Source organism: Agelaius phoeniceus, chromosome Z (assembly GCF_051311805.1).
Source record: "Agelaius phoeniceus isolate bAgePho1 chromosome Z, bAgePho1.hap1, whole genome shotgun sequence".
NCBI lineage: Eukaryota > Metazoa > Chordata > Aves > Passeriformes > Icteridae > Agelaius > Agelaius phoeniceus.
In genome coordinates this window covers 46,395,308-46,414,092 of record NC_135303.1, presented here as the reverse complement: position 1 = coordinate 46,414,092, position 18,785 = coordinate 46,395,308, and the positions used below count along the sequence as shown (strand labels likewise).

The following is an 18,785-nucleotide window of genomic DNA, read 5'->3' as shown; positions in this document are numbered from 1 at the left end:
ATTAATCCTGCTCTGAGGAAGATGTTGAGCTCCACACCTCCAAAACTGCCTCTCAAATTACATCCTTCTCCATTCTGTGAATCTCTAGCAGTTCTGAAGACCGAGCTCAGCAAAAAACTAAGTGCCAAGGCTACTAGAGGGCTGTTAGTAAATACTAGGAAGCGAGTCTTGAGATTCATGGTGAGAGGGCACAATATGTAGCACTACACTACCTCAGCCATTAGGAACTTGAATAGTCCTTCTCAGTTCTGCATATACCTATCTGCCCCTACTGAATCTAACTTCCAAAGGCATGCTCAAAATCCCTCTGCAGCTGGAGATTTGTGAGGTGCTCTGCTGTAGCACTGTAGGGCACCAGCTTTGTAGCACTGCACATACTGTTTGCAGGTTGGCAAGGTGCTCACAGTGACAGACCCCTGAACATCCTGATAGCACATGTCAGCAGACACGGGCAGAGCACTGACCTGCAGCACCACCTTTGTGTCCTGGGGAACAACGGTGACGATACGTGAGCCTCGCTCCACCTTGCGCACGGTCTCACTGCTGGGTGCAGCAGTGCTGCTCAGGCTGGCCTGGAGGGCTGGAGACAACATTTATCAGCATACATGGCACATGCAGCACAGTGCCCCATTTAGGACCTCCTATGTTGTAGGAGCCAGGCAAGGCTGTACTGGACCAACCAAGCCACCAGTACAACAGCAATCTTCAACAACTCCTGACAGAATGAGACCTTGTGGAGTGCTGATCAGTGCTGGACAAGACAAGCAGAGCTGTGTCTTCTGCACAACAGGATGACAAAGATCAACAGACCAGATAAGAGTAGCACTGAAGGGTGTAAAAGGACCAATAAGTTGCTGTCCTGCCTTTACCAAAGTCATCATGCTTCTCAAAGCCAGACACCACCAGAAACTCTTTCTACAGTGATTCCCCTCCCTACCACACACCTTCAAATAGCACACAGACTTCTCCTTCTGAACATGGAGGGAAGGAAGAGAATGCAGGGCTGGGCTGTTAGAAACAGTGTAAGAGTCAACTACAGCACAAATTTTCTTCCCTGTGAAAAACACCTGATATATAGTCAGTTCCTGAGCTCCTTGCTCTCTGGTAGATTTCTGAAAGCAGCTCTCTTACTCTCATCTCTTTAACATTTCCTTTGAGGAACCCAAATACAACAGGTTTGGATGTGAAAAATGGGGACATCTTGTGTTTCCAAGACAAATGCTAAATGATATTTACCCTTCACTGACAAGTTCTTCAAGCAGAAGCACTGACAGGTGTGCGAGTTGGTTGTCACCAATAAAAACTCATTGTATGTTGCGAATGATGTGATGTTAGAAGCAACCTGTAAAAAAAAAAGTTTATCAGAATTTAGACTAGGATATGGAAGCTGCCTTTGGCAGAGAAAAAGGGCAGGAAATGAGGGGCAAAAGCTTTGTACCTCAATATCATTAACAAAAAGCCGGCATCGATCCGTGAGGCCCAAGATCACCTCCTGTAATTAAAATAATGACAACTATGAGCTATCACAACCTCCAGTCTTTCACAACACTGACAAGCACTGAAGTACCTTACATTGAAGTACCTTACAATTACGTAATGAGTACTTCATGTAAATTACTTAAAGAAGCCAGACAGCAAGTCATCCAACCTCTCTTCCAGGAGGACTTAAACTTGAACCTCTTTAAACACTGCTAGCTGAAAATCCAGCCTGGCCTACCCTGTAACTGCACAGCTGCAAAATGGAAGCAGAAGCCATGCTAGAAATCTAGGCTCTTCTATTCAGCGGCACTTGGTCTAGGATACCAGAGGAACAGCTCCACTACAGAGCTGAGCAAAGCAGCTTCCTACAGCTGGATGCACAATGAAGGAAGGAAAACCCAGAAATATCAGCAGAACAGCTGGTCATTCTTTAAGCTGTTGTAACTATCAAGAAAGCATCTCCAACAGGAAAAAGCAGTAGCAGGACATCTGCAGTAACTCAGTGCAGCCATATTTGCTAATAAGTTAAGTTCAAATAAAACTGAGCCAAACATTCCTTTCAAAAAGAGTGTGGCAGTAACTACTAGAAATTTCCAATCTGAATTTTCTCACTTTTTAATGAAATTATTTGTTGGATTCATAGAACAGGGTGATCAGGTGTTAACTGCAATCCACCAAAAATGCTCTAGAAGGCAAGGGAAGATAAACTTTCAGCTCTGCAAAGGGCCTTATGAAGAACATGAACAAGTATCACTGGGCCCTGGGCAGAAGACCATGGTGTACTTTTGGCACAGAGAACAACTGAGTAGGGAATTTAATCTGCTTGCAGTCTTACTTACTTCACCACTGATCCTCGTGATGGAAGTCTGCACACAACGGTAGGGGAACTGAACAGCAGAGCTACTGCTACTCCGCCAGGGCTCAAGGACTGGAGCAGAAGCCTCTAAGGAGCAAAGAAGATGTAATTGTTTTCCAGCCAAACAAAAACTCAGACATTAAAACCACATGATATGTATCTTAAGAAAATCAGAACTGGGAATAAGCTACACTATCTGAAAGAGGGGGGGAATGCTGGCACAGAAATCCATGACACAGTGGACAAGAAGGTGGTAACTTCCAGGGGCTCAGTGGTGCCTTTATTCCACTGTGGAATGAGAGAGATCTATGAATGTGGCAGTCAGTAAGCACTGAACTTTGTACGTGCATATTCGTGTTAACATATAAGTGTGTATATATATAAAGTTACCTTTAATTGAATTGTGACACAAATCACTAATTTCAGCCCATTTCTGGAAGAAGAGGAAATATAAAAGCAGCACCAACTACACAGCAAGAGTCACTCAAGTCCCCGAAAGTCAAATCATCTCATTAAACCTTTTAAGAAATATGTAACAACTACCCCTAAGACCAGGTACTTTAACAGGGCCCAGCTTACCCCATAGGTATTTTAGGATCCGCCTATCAGTCAGCTGCAGAGCCACAGTTCTGGTCACTGGGCTGCAGAACAGGCTGATCACTTCTCCATCTACAGGCACTGACAACCTGATGCAAGACAGAGGACATACAGAATGTCAGTCACAGCAGACACACTTAAGACCAGATACTTTGCTCCTGCCTTTCTTGTACCCAGCTGAAAAGATGCACATCTCCAGCATGGACATACTTTGTCCATGTAAGGATCTTCTGCAGTCTTCTCACACCTATGTCAGCTGACAGTGGCACCACAGAGCACCAGCAACTCCAGCCAACAGGCATCTGCCTAACTGTGTGGTCACTGTCTGCACTGCAGCACTCTGGAAACACACCCCTCTTTTTCTGTTCTACAGTTCATGTGCAAATCATTCTGTCTCTGCTGGGTGAGTGCTGCAAAAAGCAGCTCTCCCGTATTTCTGCACCCCAGGTGGCTTTCTTTTGTGTCTGGTTTTAGCTCAACTGGCCCCACAAAGACCAGCAGGTGAGGAGGAGGAAAAGAAGGAGGACAGCAATTTTGATGGCTACTGGTCCCCTCCTGGACCTTGATAATGGTGGGAAAAGGAATGGAGGAATTCAGTGTCATGCACCATCCCCTCTCCCCAAGGGCCTCGAATTCCAAGGAACAGAGTTATCCTGTACTGATATAGGCAGGTCTAGCATGCACCTCTGCCAGGCTGGGTGTAGACATCAGGACTACAGGCAAGTGCTGATCAGTAGGGAGCCTCATGAGCTGTTTGGTTCTCCTGTCAGAAGAGAGCCAAATTCCTTAACCCATGGCCTCCAGGCTAATAAGAGACTTAATTCCTTCTAGGCACTGTCCAGAAAGCATTCTTAGACTTCAGCCACAACTGACAGATCTCTAGTACCGTAAATTCAGGCACTCTTCTTCAGCTCCAGCCACGTGAGGCACTGCAGTCAGATGGTGCAGGACAGACTGAGCAGCGTGCTGACCTTGACCAACAACGAGGAAACTGTCATCTGGCAGCCAGGTGAGAAATCGGAGCCCCAGAGGATTCATCACTTCATTGCTGCTGCTGCTCACATCAACTCTGTCACAAAATAGGAGAGGTTGGGACACAAATAGAATCTGATTTCGATAGGCCACCTCACTAAAGAGGCAGAGGACTTCCTAAGCACAGCCTGGCTGTTTAAATATACAGCATGGCTGGGAGGGCTCCAGTGCAGAAACACCAATACCCAAAGCATGAATCCTCTAGGAACAAACAGGGAGCATGGTGGGATTTTTAACGTCATCACTGTCTCTGCCATGCAAGCAGTTCTGTTGCTCTGTGTGATGTGATCATGGGCCTGGGCACTGCACCATCATTCCTTTGTGCACCAGGCACAGGAAGGCGCGGGAAGAGATATCTCACTGCTGTCATTAACAGTCTAGATTGGTTCTGCTAGATTGAGACCTCAGTAAAGGATGTTCAAAGCACTAGTTGCAGGACAGTGTCCACAAAATGAAACCATGTTATCTAATAGCCTCTTAAAAATCTTGAGAAAAGTGGTAAGAGCTGTGACCTCTAAAGCATCCAGTCAGGTACAGCCCTCTTCTCCCCTCTACAGCTGTAGTAGTTCTTTATTACCTGTAGGTTTTATCCAGGTACGGTGTTTCTACAGCTGCTTTAAAGCCATTTCCTCCCACAGCTCCAAACTTGACAGAAGGGTCATTCCCTGTACTCTGTCCTAGCAAACACAAAGCAGAACAAAGCAGAGTTTAGACATCCACCCAACAGAGCCCCTTCCATCTTCAATCTTTGCAAAAAGTAGATGCTTTGTGCAAGTATTAAAAACGTCAGAAAATGCCATCCCTACTTTTACAGCCAAAATATTAATTCTCATTAACACTTTGAGGAAGACAGTCACATTCCAACATTGCAGTACACAACAGCTATTTCTTCACAGCACACTCTGTATAAAACTGCTTTGGGAAGTGCTGGGTGCCCCATACAGATTCTTAGACACTTCCCAGTGACAGTCATCATCATGCCATCAGAACAGCTTACGCAAGACACCATGTGCTGCACTCAAGCTGAAGCTAAGCAGGGGAATATTACCAGCACAATGACATAGTCAAGTGCCAAACACTGTCTTCTCACAAAGTCAACGCATCACCAAAATGCTTCTACGTCACTCAAACTACTGGAAATGAGAGCAGAGCTTGAACTCACACTTAAACCAAGTATGTCTTGTGTGGAGAGCTTTTTGGATAATTGGCTAGCTGAGAAAGGCTACTTTGATGTGATACCGTTGGATAAAGATAGGGGAAACAAGCTGGAGATTAAGTAATCAGTGTCCAATCACTGACAGAGGTCATGGTGACCTTCGCTGCAACAGGAAGATGGGGGAGAAAATCGTTTGCCAGAAAATGAAGATAGCTTAGGTAGAGTAGCTATAAGAATGTAAACATAGAAACAAAATAATCATTAGAGCATAGAAGTAGGTGTGGTTGATCTAAGTGTGCTTTAACCAAAAATGAGCTCAGCTTTTGCAATATGTGTAAGCTTCATTAACACCAATATAAATATGTGTGAGTTATCAATAAACTTGGGGATTTGCTGTTCACGCATATTGTGTGAGGCAATTCTTCCGCCGTTCCCGACAGTCTTGTGTAAAGATTTTAGTGACCATCACCTAACCAGTCTCCTAAGGTACTGTTGTCAGGAACAGAGGGGTTTCTTTTAACAAGGCTGTAACATGCTCTCACCATATCTGTACACAGAGATCCTGTTATCAGCATCCAGGATAGCCATGTCCCCACTATGTTTGGGATCTGTGTGAAATGCAACCTGATTAACTGCCTGTTGGAGCTGGAGCTCATAGGTACACATGGGTGGAGGCACCACAGCATGCTGGAAGGCTGTGACAAGCACTTTATCTGTGGAAGAAAAGAGAAGAAAATCCAAGATGAACACCAGTCCAAATGTTAGTGAAGCTCTTCCTGGATTCTTTATAGGAAGCAGAAATTATGTTACAGGAAAATGGTTGGTGTGCTCTTAGTGGTTATCTTCACTGAGCTAACCCTGAAGCATCTATCAATTACATGGATCCCTCCCTAAAAGCGCTGTAGCAACAACTAAAAGAAGAACTGAATACAAAAGGCTACCCCACCTTGTCTCACCCTAGATCTGGAAAGCTGTCCCACTGCTTACCTCCATCTATGACAGCCACATTTGCCATATGTTGATTATTCTCCCCCAGCCCATGGTCTGTGGTCCAGTGCCAGTCGTAGAAGAGGTAATGCCAGCCCTGGCAGAGTATATGTAGTCTATACAGGTTCTCTCGGTCCCATAGCAGTGACACCAACTGATTTTCCTCCAAACTACCGAAGTGTAGACTTTGCTTCAGGTACCAGTGATAGTTCCCTGTGGTCCACAGCTGAACTGCAGAAAAACAAATAGTTACCACAGACCAGTATTTGAGACCCAGCTCAAACCATCCCTCCCAACCACCACTGCCCTTCTATGGGTGGGTTAAGTGCAATTAAAATAACAGTTCTAGTCTTCAGTCCATGACCTATGTCATACAACACACAGCACAAGAAAACAACACGCTGTGCAAAAGTCAATCCTAAAATTCACTGAGCTACCCTTTGAGACAGTTCCCCTGGTTTAATGAAAGACTCAGACCTTTACTATTCCATTTGTACCACTTCCAGTTACAGCAGCCTGGAAGATACTTCAAACTCAGGCTGAACTACCAGTTTTTCCTCACCAGCTGAGCTGGTTTTGCCTGGGGTGGTTAATTTTCTTCACAGTGTCAAGTATGGGACTCTGTTTTGGATTTGTGCTGAACACAGCATGGATAAATGATGTTTTAGTTATTGCTGAGTAAGGCTTACAGAGAGCCAAGGTCTTTTCTGCTTTTTCTACTGCCAAACTGCCAAGATGGCAAGGAACCTGGGGATGCATAGGAGGTTAGGAGGGCACACAGCCAGGACGGGTGACCCCAGCTGATTAAAGGGATATTTGAACTGATGGCATTTTTCTTCTGTAATAGAAGTAACTATTACACGTGATGGGGTCCTGCTGTCCGGGACATGGCTGAACATCTGCCTGCTCAGGGGAAGTGGTGAACTAATTCCTTGCTTTGCTTTTTATGGCACACATGGCTTTTTCTTTTTCATAGTAAACTGTTACTATCTCAACCCATGGGTTTTCCAGCTTTTACCCACCTGATTTTCTCTATGATATTGCTGGTGGGGAAGTGGGCAAGCGACTCTGTGGGGTCACTTGGCTGCTGTCTGTGGTTAAACCATGACACCAGCACAGTGGTCTCAAAGCCACTTGCAAGCCTCCACAGTGTCTCCTACCCTGCAGGTAAGTACCCGCTGCTAAGAACATTTGCAGGCAAGCATTAAGAGCCAGAGCCCCATGGAGTGCTCTCACCATAAGTGTTTGGATTGGAGTTTTCCACCTTCTGGTCTTCCAGCCATATAGCCAGGATTGTAGAATCTGCATTCCAAAGCATTTCGTTAACCTGCAGAAATAAACATGGCTGTGGCTGATATTCTTGCTCACAGAAAGTTTACAAGACCAGGAGGGGCTCCAACAACAAAAGGTACATCAGTTAATACACAAACAGAGCCTGTGTGCATCACAAAGCTCCTGAGAAGGCATCCTGAGAAGACCACAGATGAAGAGGCCACAAAAATGACAGCAGCCTTCTCTTTGCTTTCCTTGACATTAAGCACCTGCCAAAAGACCTCTCAGCATCCAAGCACAGAAGCTGAAGTAAGACTCTAGCAATAGCTTCTCACTTATTTGGGATAATGTGAGTATATAACCTCACTCTTGCAATGACTGACATGCTGAAAAGTACTTTTGATTCACTTGCCTAGTATAAAGTATATAGAGCACAGAAGTACCCCAGGGCTACAATCATCCTTTACTATGTGTCTTTGAACTACGGGCTTGCATCTTCTCCACATGTTCTCTTTTCAGGTCACTTCTCCCATTAGGATAAGTACAAAGTATTAAGTTAAAAACCTTTTCCTAGAATCTGGAAGAGATCTAGTCCTCTTCTCCATTACACTCTCATCAAAGAAGCCCAGACAAGGAACTTACTTTGACCTGCCCTTTCTGGAAAGGGAGGGTGAACTCTCCATGAAGAAGTCCATTCTTTTCCAAAAAAACCACATCATGTCTGTTGGGTTTTTCTTGTGTAGATGCTATCAGGTTTCCAGAGGGCCTTAAAAAAGAGTCAAATGAAAATTCAAATGAAAATTCATTGCTTACACAATCCCTAACTGTCATTCTAAATCCCCGTCATCTCACATTTTTTCCAGTGGCATGAAGAAAAAGGCAGCAGAGGACGTGTTTTCCTCAGCACTGTTCAGACAGTCATAGATCCAGCACAGACCAGAGCTTATGACAGCCACCAAATGATATGTCACCAAATAAATGTCAGCACTAGGAAAGGAACCTGTAATATTTCTTTTTATGCAGCTGAGCCCAAACCCACTTGACTCTGACTTCATGCAGAGACTCTATCCCTTCTTCCCATTTGTGATGCAAGTATTAGGGTTTTCAGGGTTTAAAGGGCTACTCTTCCTTATGCTAAATCAGAAGGCAACTTTCTTCAAGTTTTGGGAAAAATCAACCAAATGCTGAAGAAATTAAAATGATGCTGATCAAAGACTGTGACCAGGGAATAACAAGCACCACTGCTGTCGGCAAGCAGACTACAGTACTACTCACTTCCAGGACAGTGCTTGTTCTAATCCTGAGATAGGCTCACTTGTTGACTGAAGCACAAGCTCTCTGCTCCATACCCGGACCTTCCGAGCACCTACAGGTTGAGAGAGCAATGAGACAAAAGTCTAAGAAAACTGGGAAGAGACTTTCCTAATTTTATGAGGGTACAAGAGCAAATTTTGATGCACATGCATAAAAGGAGATTTCTCTTGCACACCTTAAGGGCTAAGAATTTATTCTGTGTCAGGTAGTTCTCCCATAGTAAGCAAGTGACTAAAGGAACTGTGTTAGGAATTTCAGTCTGATGTAGTTCAGTCATAATAATTTTCCGCTCCAGCTCTCACCATAAAAATGTTAAAATCGAGCTATAAATTTACAATCCTCCCTAATTTGAAGTACTGAAGGTAAAAATCCAAACAAGTGGAAGAGCAGTGCAGTTTGATGCAGTTCAATATGTTAACCAATACATTTAAACTGCTCAGAAAGTAGTATTTATAATGGAAAATACATTGTTTTCCATGACAGAGTCTTAGAAGTAATGTACAGTTTTTCATGAACACACAGTCTTAGAAGTAATGCATACGCTCATCACCTCTTTGACTTCAGGGCAGAACCAAGGCAAAAGTATCACCAGTATCTAAAAGAAAGTGTGCAAGGCTAAACTTGCACACTTGTGAGGGACAGTGGGCATATGAACCCAAACATATTCATCCATTTGGCATTGAGAGCCTATCAGGTATTGCTTAAAGCTTGAGCAGGTGAAAGAAATAGTTCAGATAGTATCTGCAAAGTAGTACTCCTTCCTGGCATCTCACAGAACTGAAAACCAAACCACACAGAAAATATTCAAAATATCATATCTATAAAATGGCTCTGAGAACATCAGAGCAGAGAAAAGGGCGATTAAATAGCTCAACTCACTCTCTAAATGGTCAACAGACACAAACAGTCTCCTTGCCTTACCTAGATTATGTTTAAGAAGCCCTTTACACAAGCTGGTATTTCAAAGAAGTGGGGTGCCATACCTGTCTCTGGACAGACAGCACTCACTGCAACAAACTGCCCATCTCCTCTCCACGTTACCCGAGGCCTGCCATCATCCCAGGCTGATGTTGGTAGCACTTCCTGAAGTCACACAAAAGAAAGTGGCATCAAAGCTTGGGAAGGCACCTGCTGTCTTTGTCTAAACAGACTGCTCTTTCAAGAGCCTTAGGATGAAATCCATCCATTAAAAAGTGTCAAGACTAGTAAGTTAAAAACTCACTATTCAAAATGTTGTTTTAGGAAACACTAGAATTAAAACTATTTAATTCAATCTGTTCCTCCTCCAAGTGCATATGACTGTCTCTTCACATGACCACACACTATCCTTCCCATTCACTGGGGTCTCTAATTATAGACAACAGTGCATAAGCTGGACACGGTGAACTGAAATTTGCTTAAGATCAATGCTGGAATGGCTGCAAATCTTACTTTGAGCTCTGTTTGAAAAGTAAATGCTCCATGATGCTTGCTTGAATTCAAAGAAAGATAAAAATGTATGATTTCAGACAACACAGGAACAAACAGAAGCAGCATATGAAGAGAACTACCGGAAAGGTGGTGGAAAATCAGCATCACAGGAATAACAGGAATAAGAAACTCTCTTTATGCATGTTTTCCCTGAGAGAGCATTGGCTTGACACAAAAAAAGCAGTACAATACCGTCTGTTTGCGATGTGCTGCCTGTTTCCCTTCTGATCCATGGAACTGTGTCTCCTTTTTACCCCAGCCAAGAGCAACAAACTTTCCTGGAGAAGAAATAATCCTTGTAGTGGAAGATTTACAGATAATACCTTAACTACTGTGCATTATGTACACAACTAGAGCCTCAAGCAACCCACTCCTTTGTGGATGCCACAGTCTGGTCAGAGAGAGAAAGCCAGATAAACTTTCCCAGGAATTGTTCTGGGGAGTTTTGAGAAGGCTGAGAGAAAGAATTAAAACAATCTTGCAGCTGGTGTTTTGAACAGTTTTTTTTCCCATTATACGTTTACCAATGGGCATCTTCTTAATTAGCCAGTGGTGACAGGGTGTTGATTACATGACCAATGAGGTCCACCTGTACAGGAATGGTGCACAATGGGTTTCTATGGGTTTTCATATTAGCCTGCTGAAGAGAGTTAATGTGTTGCCTCACTCCCGTTCCTGACTCAACGATGACATGCCTTCTTCCCAGATTTTATTCTAAAAACCTGCTGGGAAGTTATGTAGCCTAGAAAGTACATTGGTATATGGACCTTACTTGAATTTATGCTGACAAGTAACAATATTGACTTTACCCTTCAGCTGTCCAGCAGCATTACAATGTAGATAAAATGTCTCCTGGGGCCTCAAAGTGCTCAGCTCCATTTCCTTACTTTCCATGTGCTTACAACATACCAACTACATCAGCTAGGGCAACTTAATTTCAGTGCACTTCTCACCTTCTCCAAACTCATCTTGGTGGATTTGCTTCTCAGTAATTGGTTCAAAATCCCTTGTCATCATGATGAGAGTCTGCTGACCTGCAAGGCAGATATAAAATATGGTATTGGTAATGGTATCTGCAGCAAATAAAAACTCAAGCGTTCTCCTGTGTGCTCCTATTGTTCTGCCATGGACGTGAATACAGAAAACATGGTCCTAGAGAGAACATATCCTTCAAAGCATGAAACCACAAACTGGAACAGAACACTTCCAAGTTTTTCTCCTCAAAAATATGCTTCCTGGCCTAACCTTAATAAGTTTTTCCACCTTCCCAACAAATACCTGGTTCCTTTTCTCTGGAGATATGAAGGACAAGAAGGCCACTGGGAATAGTCACCATAGATTTATGGAGAGAAAATCATACCATCCTGATAAGCTCCTACAATGAGATGACCAGCTTGTGGATATGGGAAGAACAGTGGATTTCATTTATCTTGACTCTAATAATCTTTTGATGCTGTGTGCCACATCATCACAGACAAACCAATGAAGTATGGGATAGATAAAAGGACAGTGAGGACCAGCTGAACTGCCAAGCTCAAAAGCTTGCTAGGACTGTAAGTGCAGCTCAAGGTCAGTCACCAGCGAGCCCCTGGACACTAGGCACAATGATTAACATTGTCCTTAATGATCCGAAGAATGGGACCCTTTCTAAGTTTGTAGATGACACAGAGCTGGGAAAAGCAGCAGGTAAAGCAGAAGATTGTGCTGCTGTCCAGAGGGACCCTGTCATGTAGGCAAGATGGGCTGCCCAGAACTTCATAAAGCTCAACAAGAAAAAAATGTCCTGCATATGGAAAAGAATAATCTTAGGAACTAAAGACAGAGTGGAAATCAAGTGGCAGGAGAGCAGCTTGGCAAAAACCAATAAACTGTGTTTCCCGAGGCACCAAGTTGAACTAGCTAGCAGTACATCCTGCTGTACAGGTGGACAATAGCATCTGGCTGCATTAGGAGTGCTCCCAGCAGGCTGTGGGAGGTGATCTTGCTCCTCCACTCAGTGCTGGTGAGATATATGGAATGCTGACTCCATTTTTGGGTTTCCTAGTGCAAGACAGACAAGGACATACTGGAGTGAGTCTTGCAAATGATCAAAATGATGATTAAGGGCCTGAAAAATCTGTCACATGAGTGGAGGTTGAGACAAGCCAGACTGCCCTGGAGAGAAGGCTTCAGGTACAATCTTTCCAGGTAAGAATCTCAACAGCATGTGTAAATATATTATGTGGGAGGTGGGGTACAGTAAAGAGGACACAGCCATGTTGTTTGTGGTGCTGAGCGACAGCACAAGAGGCAATGGGCACAAACTAAAATACAGAAAATTCCCTTAAAACCTAAGAAAGTGTTTTTTTCTTACTCTGAGGGTGGTAACAGATAGAAACAGGATGCCCAGAGAGTTATGGGGTCTTAAACCTAAATGGGCAAAATCCCCAAATAACTTGCTCTAGGTAACACACATTGAGCAAGGTGGTTGGAATAGGCAATCTCCAGAGTTTCCTTTCAGTCTCAAGCACTCTATGATTCTGTTTTGTCTGAAGCTAATTTTATTTTCTAGATGAGTCACACCTGTAGTTAATTAGGGCCTGTGACACATATATTTCATACCAAAGGCCAAGAAACAGTTTTTGTTATGAAGAAACCAAATGGTGATATAAAGAAGTCTTTATGCTTTTGAGACAAGATCAAAGGTACTCCCTGGGAAGATTTTAAGGACTAAAAACTCTTCCACAAAGCAGCTTTTTGGGCCTAACCAATTTTTGCTTGGATCTCCAGAACACCTTATGAACCATGAAATGAAATCTAATATATAGGATCTGGTAGAGTTTTTTCCACTTTAAGTCCTAGTCCCAGTCTTGTAACTTTTTCGTCTCTCTCTCAATCTTGGTTATGTTTTGTGCTTTGGCCATATAGAGTTTCACTCCTACAGGCGGAAAGCTTACAGGCTATTGTTGGTACCTGTTGCAAGCAAAACGAGCTCTTGGTCAGGACTCCAGCTCATCACACTCAGACCGCTGTCCACACTTCCAACACATTCCACCTAAAGACCAAAATAAGATCACAGGAACGTGAGGGCAGCACTATCCCAGCACAAAAGCAAACAGTCACCAAGGGAAAAGAAAATTGCCTTCTACTTAAAAAAAAAAAAATCTAAAGTCTAACTTCACACTTTGTGTTGAACAAAACAAAAGACACATTTCTGACTAAAAAGAGTTCCAGAATGTTTATGAATGAGAACCCAGGTAATGCAGAGTCTAGCACATTCTACCATACACCATTTTAGAAAGAGCTTCATTCTGCAACTTTCAGTCTTATGTCAGCACATATAGTGTCAATACTAATATGACCTGATAGAGCCTGTGATTACATTGGTAAATATTCTTCAGTAACAAAACACAGACATAATGATTCTTGCCTAGAAAATTCCAGCACAGGGGTAAACTCTGACCAGCCTGTGAATGCTGAACTTGACAACTGTATATACCTGAACCAATGTCAAAGTTTATGGAAAGCTGGACTAGTTTTACTGGGCCATCATGAGCAAGTAATAGCAGTAGGCAGAGAACTTTTGTTATGCATGGTTACCCTGATTTGCAAAAGGCATAGAACAGAACAACAAATATATCACTTGTGATAAAAAGCAACATGATGCCATTCAAGAAATTAGGCTTGGGGGTCACAATCTTTCCAGGTAAGAAAAGTGTGACTGGGCACCTGTCAGCAGACTAACTCTCGCTTACACAGAGAGGGTTTCAGAATAAGCAGAAGAGTCTTCCAGACCTCCTTCTTGGTGCCGAGACTGCACCAAAAGAAGACTGGAAAGTAAAGCAAAAAACCAGAAAAGTAAGCCAAAACCCCACAAAATAAAGAATCTGATGTTAAACCTGATGCAACTATCAATGCAAAAAAAACCCACAAAAAAACAACAAAACAAAAACAAAAAAAAACCCACAAACAAACAAAAAAACAAAACAAAAAAAACCCAAACCAAACCAAACCAAAAAAAAAACCAACCCCACAAACCAAAAAACCCCAAAAAGCTCTGGTAATATCTATTCCCTAATGATACACTATAAATTGCAATACAGGACACATTTTTCAGATACAGCTAACTGCACATTAAGTGGTATCTGCAAATCAAGTGCAAACATGAACCAAAACAGACAAGCTGCAAATAACCACAATTTTACAGCTAACTCAGACAGACCACTATCATCTCATGTCCACTTAAACCTGCACTGCTGGACTGCTGGTATTGTGGGAGCTGATTCAGATTTCAGAGGGTGCTGCTGTGGTGTCTTGCTGAAGATGATACAAGACACTGAGGAAGGAAGAGAAAGCAAGTATCTCAGTTTCTGCCATCTCCTAAATCATGCCAACATGTATCTACTGATAGCAAAATGGTAGCTACACAGTGGATCATGAATGGATTACTTTATTCTTTACCTAGTCTCAGTGATATCCTGTTTCTGTAAGACTCTCCAGCAGATCCTTTGCTGCTAGGAGCCCACTGAGCAAACTCAGAGGATGCAGGCTGTGGACAGTCAAACCATCATTTCAATTCAAGTTCTTTTACTTAGTATATATTCTGTCTTTAGTCATTCCCAAGGCTACCACAAAAATCAGTTTGTCTGCCCTGAGAATGGAAACTAGCCACAGTTCAGTATGCAATGAGTGTACAACTAGCCACTAAAGAAATTTTAAATGTTACTCTTTCCTCCAAATTTCCTCAGTACAGCTGAGTCTTTCCTGCCATGTTACCTGCTCTGTGCTCAGATTGCACAGTAGGATGTCTCCAGCTGCTGTAGCAACACACACACTCTCCTGCTCTGGAAGATCTTCAACACCCACGATGCAGCCACTTCCATCCTCAGGCAAGAACCCATCCACAGTCAGGGAAACTTCTCTTGACACCTTGATACAGAAAGGCCAACGGCTTACTAATTATACATCACCTCCCTGGGATTTTTGCAGAAATGACAGCGTAAAAGACATAGGTATATTTCATCCTACTGCGGTGACACAAAGCACTACACAGTAGAAGAGTGTGTGAATGGCACCAGAAAAAAGCCAACTTGCAAGTACTTATCTTCACTTATGGAAAAAGTGATAGAAGAAAATGAGAAAACCCAAATATGGGAGCAAACAATACACAACTTCCAATTTGCCCTGCTAATCATCTTTCAATACCCTTTCCATGTTTCACCAGAGTATCAACATTAAGAAGTGTGTGGGTAGCTGCTTAAAGTGTCCCGCTGCTCTTAAGGGGACATGCAGACTACTATACACAGCATGAAAAATAATTTCTAAGGAAAATCATTTGGATGGTTAAGGTACAGCAATCTTTGAAAATTAAATCCCTGGAAAGCTCCAAAGTTTTTTTGTCAGTTAATTTCAGAATTGAATGTACTGAAGGAATTAGATGCCTCAGAGTTGCACACTGAGAAGAAAGCAACACAGCTCTAATAGGAATTCATGACTCAATAGCATTCTATTATTTTAGAGGTATGTCGGCGTGTTTTCCTCCCTAGTGCAAAGTTTGCAAAGTTTCCTCTTGTACTCTTCACCACCTCTTTGCCTGCTTGGTTCTGTTTTGTGAATCTGTTCGGATGCAACTGTTCGTCAGGTCGTGCTTAAGACTAAACCACGCGAATGACACGTGTCTAACACAGCCACGCTCTTAAAAAGGCAGATAGAGTATTTTAGAGGCACAGAAAGCCTCTTCAGCCACGGAAATCACAGTGCAGCGGCTTCCACGGCACCGTGAGACAGCAGCAAGCGGCCGCGGGGAGCAGCGGGAGGGTCCAGGATCGCGTAGACACCGCCAGGAAGGGGGAGCCGCATTAGGAGACAGGTGAGTTCCCGGCGAGCTGCTGCTGGCGGAGGCTTTGCAACCACAGCCGACCCCAACACGCCGGCAAGCACCAGAACCCTGCCCCGCAGCCGCGGCCCTCACCGAGTCCCCGCCGGGGCGCAGCTCCACCAGCCCGTACTGTGAGCCCACGAGAACCGCGCCGGGCTCGGCCCCGAGGCAGAAGCACAGCGGGGTGCCCGTGGCGGCGGCGGAGCGGAACTCGCCGGCCCGCAGCAGCCGCAGGTTCCTCATGGCGGAGGGAGGGAGGGAGGGAGCGAGCGATGAGGCCGGGCGGCGAGGGACGCCGGGCAGCGAAGGGCGGCAGGCACCGGGACCGCCTCACGGCGCCGCCCCGTCGTGCAGCGCGAGCGGGCGGGCGCAGGCGCCGTGCGCGGTATCGCGCGCGCAGGGGGGAGCGCGGCCTCCTTCCCTCACGGGCCGTGCCGGAGCGCTGGGCCCGGGGCTGCGAGCCGCCCCGCTTGAGGCGGCAGATGCAGCTCGGCGAGTCCTCAGGAGCTCAGCTCCCTGTGAGCCTGCCCAAATAACAGAATCACCGAGTCTGGAGGAGAGCTTTAAGGTCACCCACTCCAACCATCCCGGCACTGCCACTGTAACTCTTCAACCACGCTCCAGATGCAGATGCTTAAACAAAAGGAATGGGGGACTCCACCGCCTCCCAGGGAAACCTATTCCAATGTCTGACCAGTCTGACAGTGATAATCTTTTTTCCTAATATCTAATCTGAATCTCCCGTGTCTCAGATTGAGGCCATTTCCTCTTGTCCTCTCACTGCAGGCCTGGCAGGAGAGACTGACCCCCACCTCACTGCACCCTCCCTTCAGGGAGTTTTAGAGAGCAATGGGGTCAGCCCTGAGCTTCCTCTTCAGGACACTAAACAACCCCAGCTCCTTCAGCCAGTTCTCATAAGACATGTTTTCTGGTCCTTTCATGAGCCTTGTTCCCTTTTCCAAACATGCTCCAGCACATCAATGTCCTTTTTAAAGTGAGTAGCCAAGAACTGGACACAGCACTTGATGTGCCGCCTTGCCAGTGCCAGTATATAAGACGACAGTAAGAGCAGGATGATTCTTTTGGAGCCATTTGGGCACTAGCCAGCTGAAGCACCCCAGCTGAGGCTTCCAAGGCACTTACAGGCCAGCCTTCACATAGGTTAGTGCTGTCCTGATGCCACTGCTTCTGTCACACTCTGCCACCTCCCTCCAGGTGTGGCTGAGGGGGAGAAGGTAGTTCAGCCTTCAGGGGAAAGAAGGACTTTGTGCAATCAGTTATACCCTTCATACTTCCCTTTTTTCCTAGTGGAGCTAGACTCAGTCAGTCTCTACTGATGATATTTAAAAAAGACAGGAAGCTATTGGAGAAGGTCCAGTGGAGAAAAACATAATTTGGGGCCTGGAGCTTCTCTCTGTGGGACAGACTGTGGGACCTGGGCCTATTCATTCCAGAAAAGACTGAGAGGGGATCTCATCAATACATCCAAATATTTCAAAGGCAGGTGACAAGAAGATGATGCCGGATTCTTTCAGTAATGCCCAATGACAGGATGAGAAGCAATGGCCATAAACTAAAACACAAGAACTTTCACCTCGGCATGAGGAAGAATTTCTTTATATTGAAGTCGTCAGAGCACAGGAATAGGCTGCCCAGGGAGGTTGTGGAGTTTCCCTCTCCAGAGATATTAAAATCCTACCTCAATGCATTCTACTCTAGGTGATACTGCCTTGGCAGGGAGGGTTGGACTAGATGGTCTCCAGAGATCCTTTCCACCCCTAACAATTCTGTGATTCTATGTGATCCTATAATCCTGTCTACTGGCCAAATGCCAAGAAAAGACAAATTTGAGACAGATTATTTTTGTCTATGGAAATCTGTAAATTTTGCATGCTGTAATGAGCTTTATGTGCTCTACAGTTTGGCAGTTTAGGCCAGTGGAAAGATGGGCCACACCTGGACAGGTCTGCTTTTTGCTGTTCTGGGTACTAAACTTAGCTAAAGTCAGTGATAAAACTCAGCAACACTTTCTAAACTCAGAGAGGGCTTTTCTGAGACCAGTGGAAAAGGCACAGCTATCACTGCACACAAGGAAAATTAAAGCCACCCAGACTCCTTATTTTTGGGATAAATGCATAAGAAGTGTTTTCCCAGGCCAGTACAGCACTTGCCAAGGCCAGCAGTGCCAGGCTGCACTGGTGGGAGGAAAGGCAGTTGTCAGAGAGCACGTGAACCTGCCTGTGCTGCATGTCTCGTCCCCTGTGCCCCCAGGATCTACACTGCTTCATTAGGGTGGTCTGACACCCCTATTCCTTGCAGTATCTTTTCCAGAGGCTTTTTCCTTTGGTGCAGCTTGATCCTATCAGCCTCCAGTGTCCCAACTCACCAATTTACCACTGTTTTTACCCTGTGAAATGTGCTTCACTGAGCTGAGTTGCCCCAGCTGACTGCACAGCCGTGCCTCTCGCAGCATCTGCATCCACCACCCGGTGGTTTTTCAGCTCTGGAGAGAAGTGCTCCATGGCAGATGGCACTTGCTGGTCCCGTCTAGCCCACGAGCTGTCCCCCTCTGCTTGCTTGCCTTCCGTGGGTCTCATCACCCTGATGAATCACTTTCTTCCCGAAACCCGTCTGAAATGCCCTATATTGTTGTTGTTGTTGATATTTTTCCCGCGGCTGCAGCTGACCTCCCCCGCCCCGCGGCTCTCGCGCTCCGCCGCCGCCGCTGTCCCGGGGCCCCGCCCCGCCGGCAGCGCCGCAGACCG

At 44.9% G+C, this 18,785-nt stretch overlaps 1 protein-coding gene across 2 annotated transcripts in view; it reads right to left on the bottom strand.

The window, feature by feature from the left end:
* Positions 1-16,361, bottom strand: part of ELP1 (elongator acetyltransferase complex subunit 1) — a 36,674-nt gene extending 20,313 nt beyond the window's left edge. Inside the window, exons 1-18 of one of the 2 annotated variants that reach the window (XM_077171523.1) lie at positions 16,114-16,361; positions 14,919-15,071; positions 13,116-13,197; positions 11,117-11,197; positions 10,356-10,441; positions 9,677-9,776; positions 8,655-8,745; positions 8,022-8,145; positions 7,344-7,434; positions 6,108-6,338; positions 5,663-5,833; positions 4,542-4,641; positions 3,820-4,001; positions 2,915-3,028; positions 2,319-2,422; positions 1,439-1,492; positions 1,237-1,342; positions 465-580 (exon numbers count right to left, since the gene is read on the bottom strand). In XM_077171523.1, the coding sequence (XP_077027638.1) occupies positions 465-580; positions 1,237-1,342; positions 1,439-1,492; positions 2,319-2,422; positions 2,915-3,028; positions 3,820-4,001; positions 4,542-4,641; positions 5,663-5,833; positions 6,108-6,338; positions 7,344-7,434; positions 8,022-8,145; positions 8,655-8,745; positions 9,677-9,776; positions 10,356-10,441; positions 11,117-11,197; positions 13,116-13,197; positions 14,919-15,071; positions 16,114-16,263 (2,136 nt within the window). In that variant the 5' untranslated portion in view covers positions 16,264-16,361. Of the gene's footprint in view, positions 1-464; positions 581-1,236; positions 1,343-1,438; positions 1,493-2,318; positions 2,423-2,914; positions 3,029-3,818; positions 4,002-4,541; positions 4,642-5,662; positions 5,834-6,107; positions 6,339-7,343; positions 7,435-8,021; positions 8,146-8,654; positions 8,746-9,676; positions 9,777-10,355; positions 10,442-11,116; positions 11,198-13,115; positions 13,198-14,918; positions 15,072-16,113 lie in introns of both variants that reach the window. The other variant, XM_054652353.2, reaches the window with a different exon arrangement.
* Positions 16,362-18,785: the final 2,424 nt, after the last annotated feature.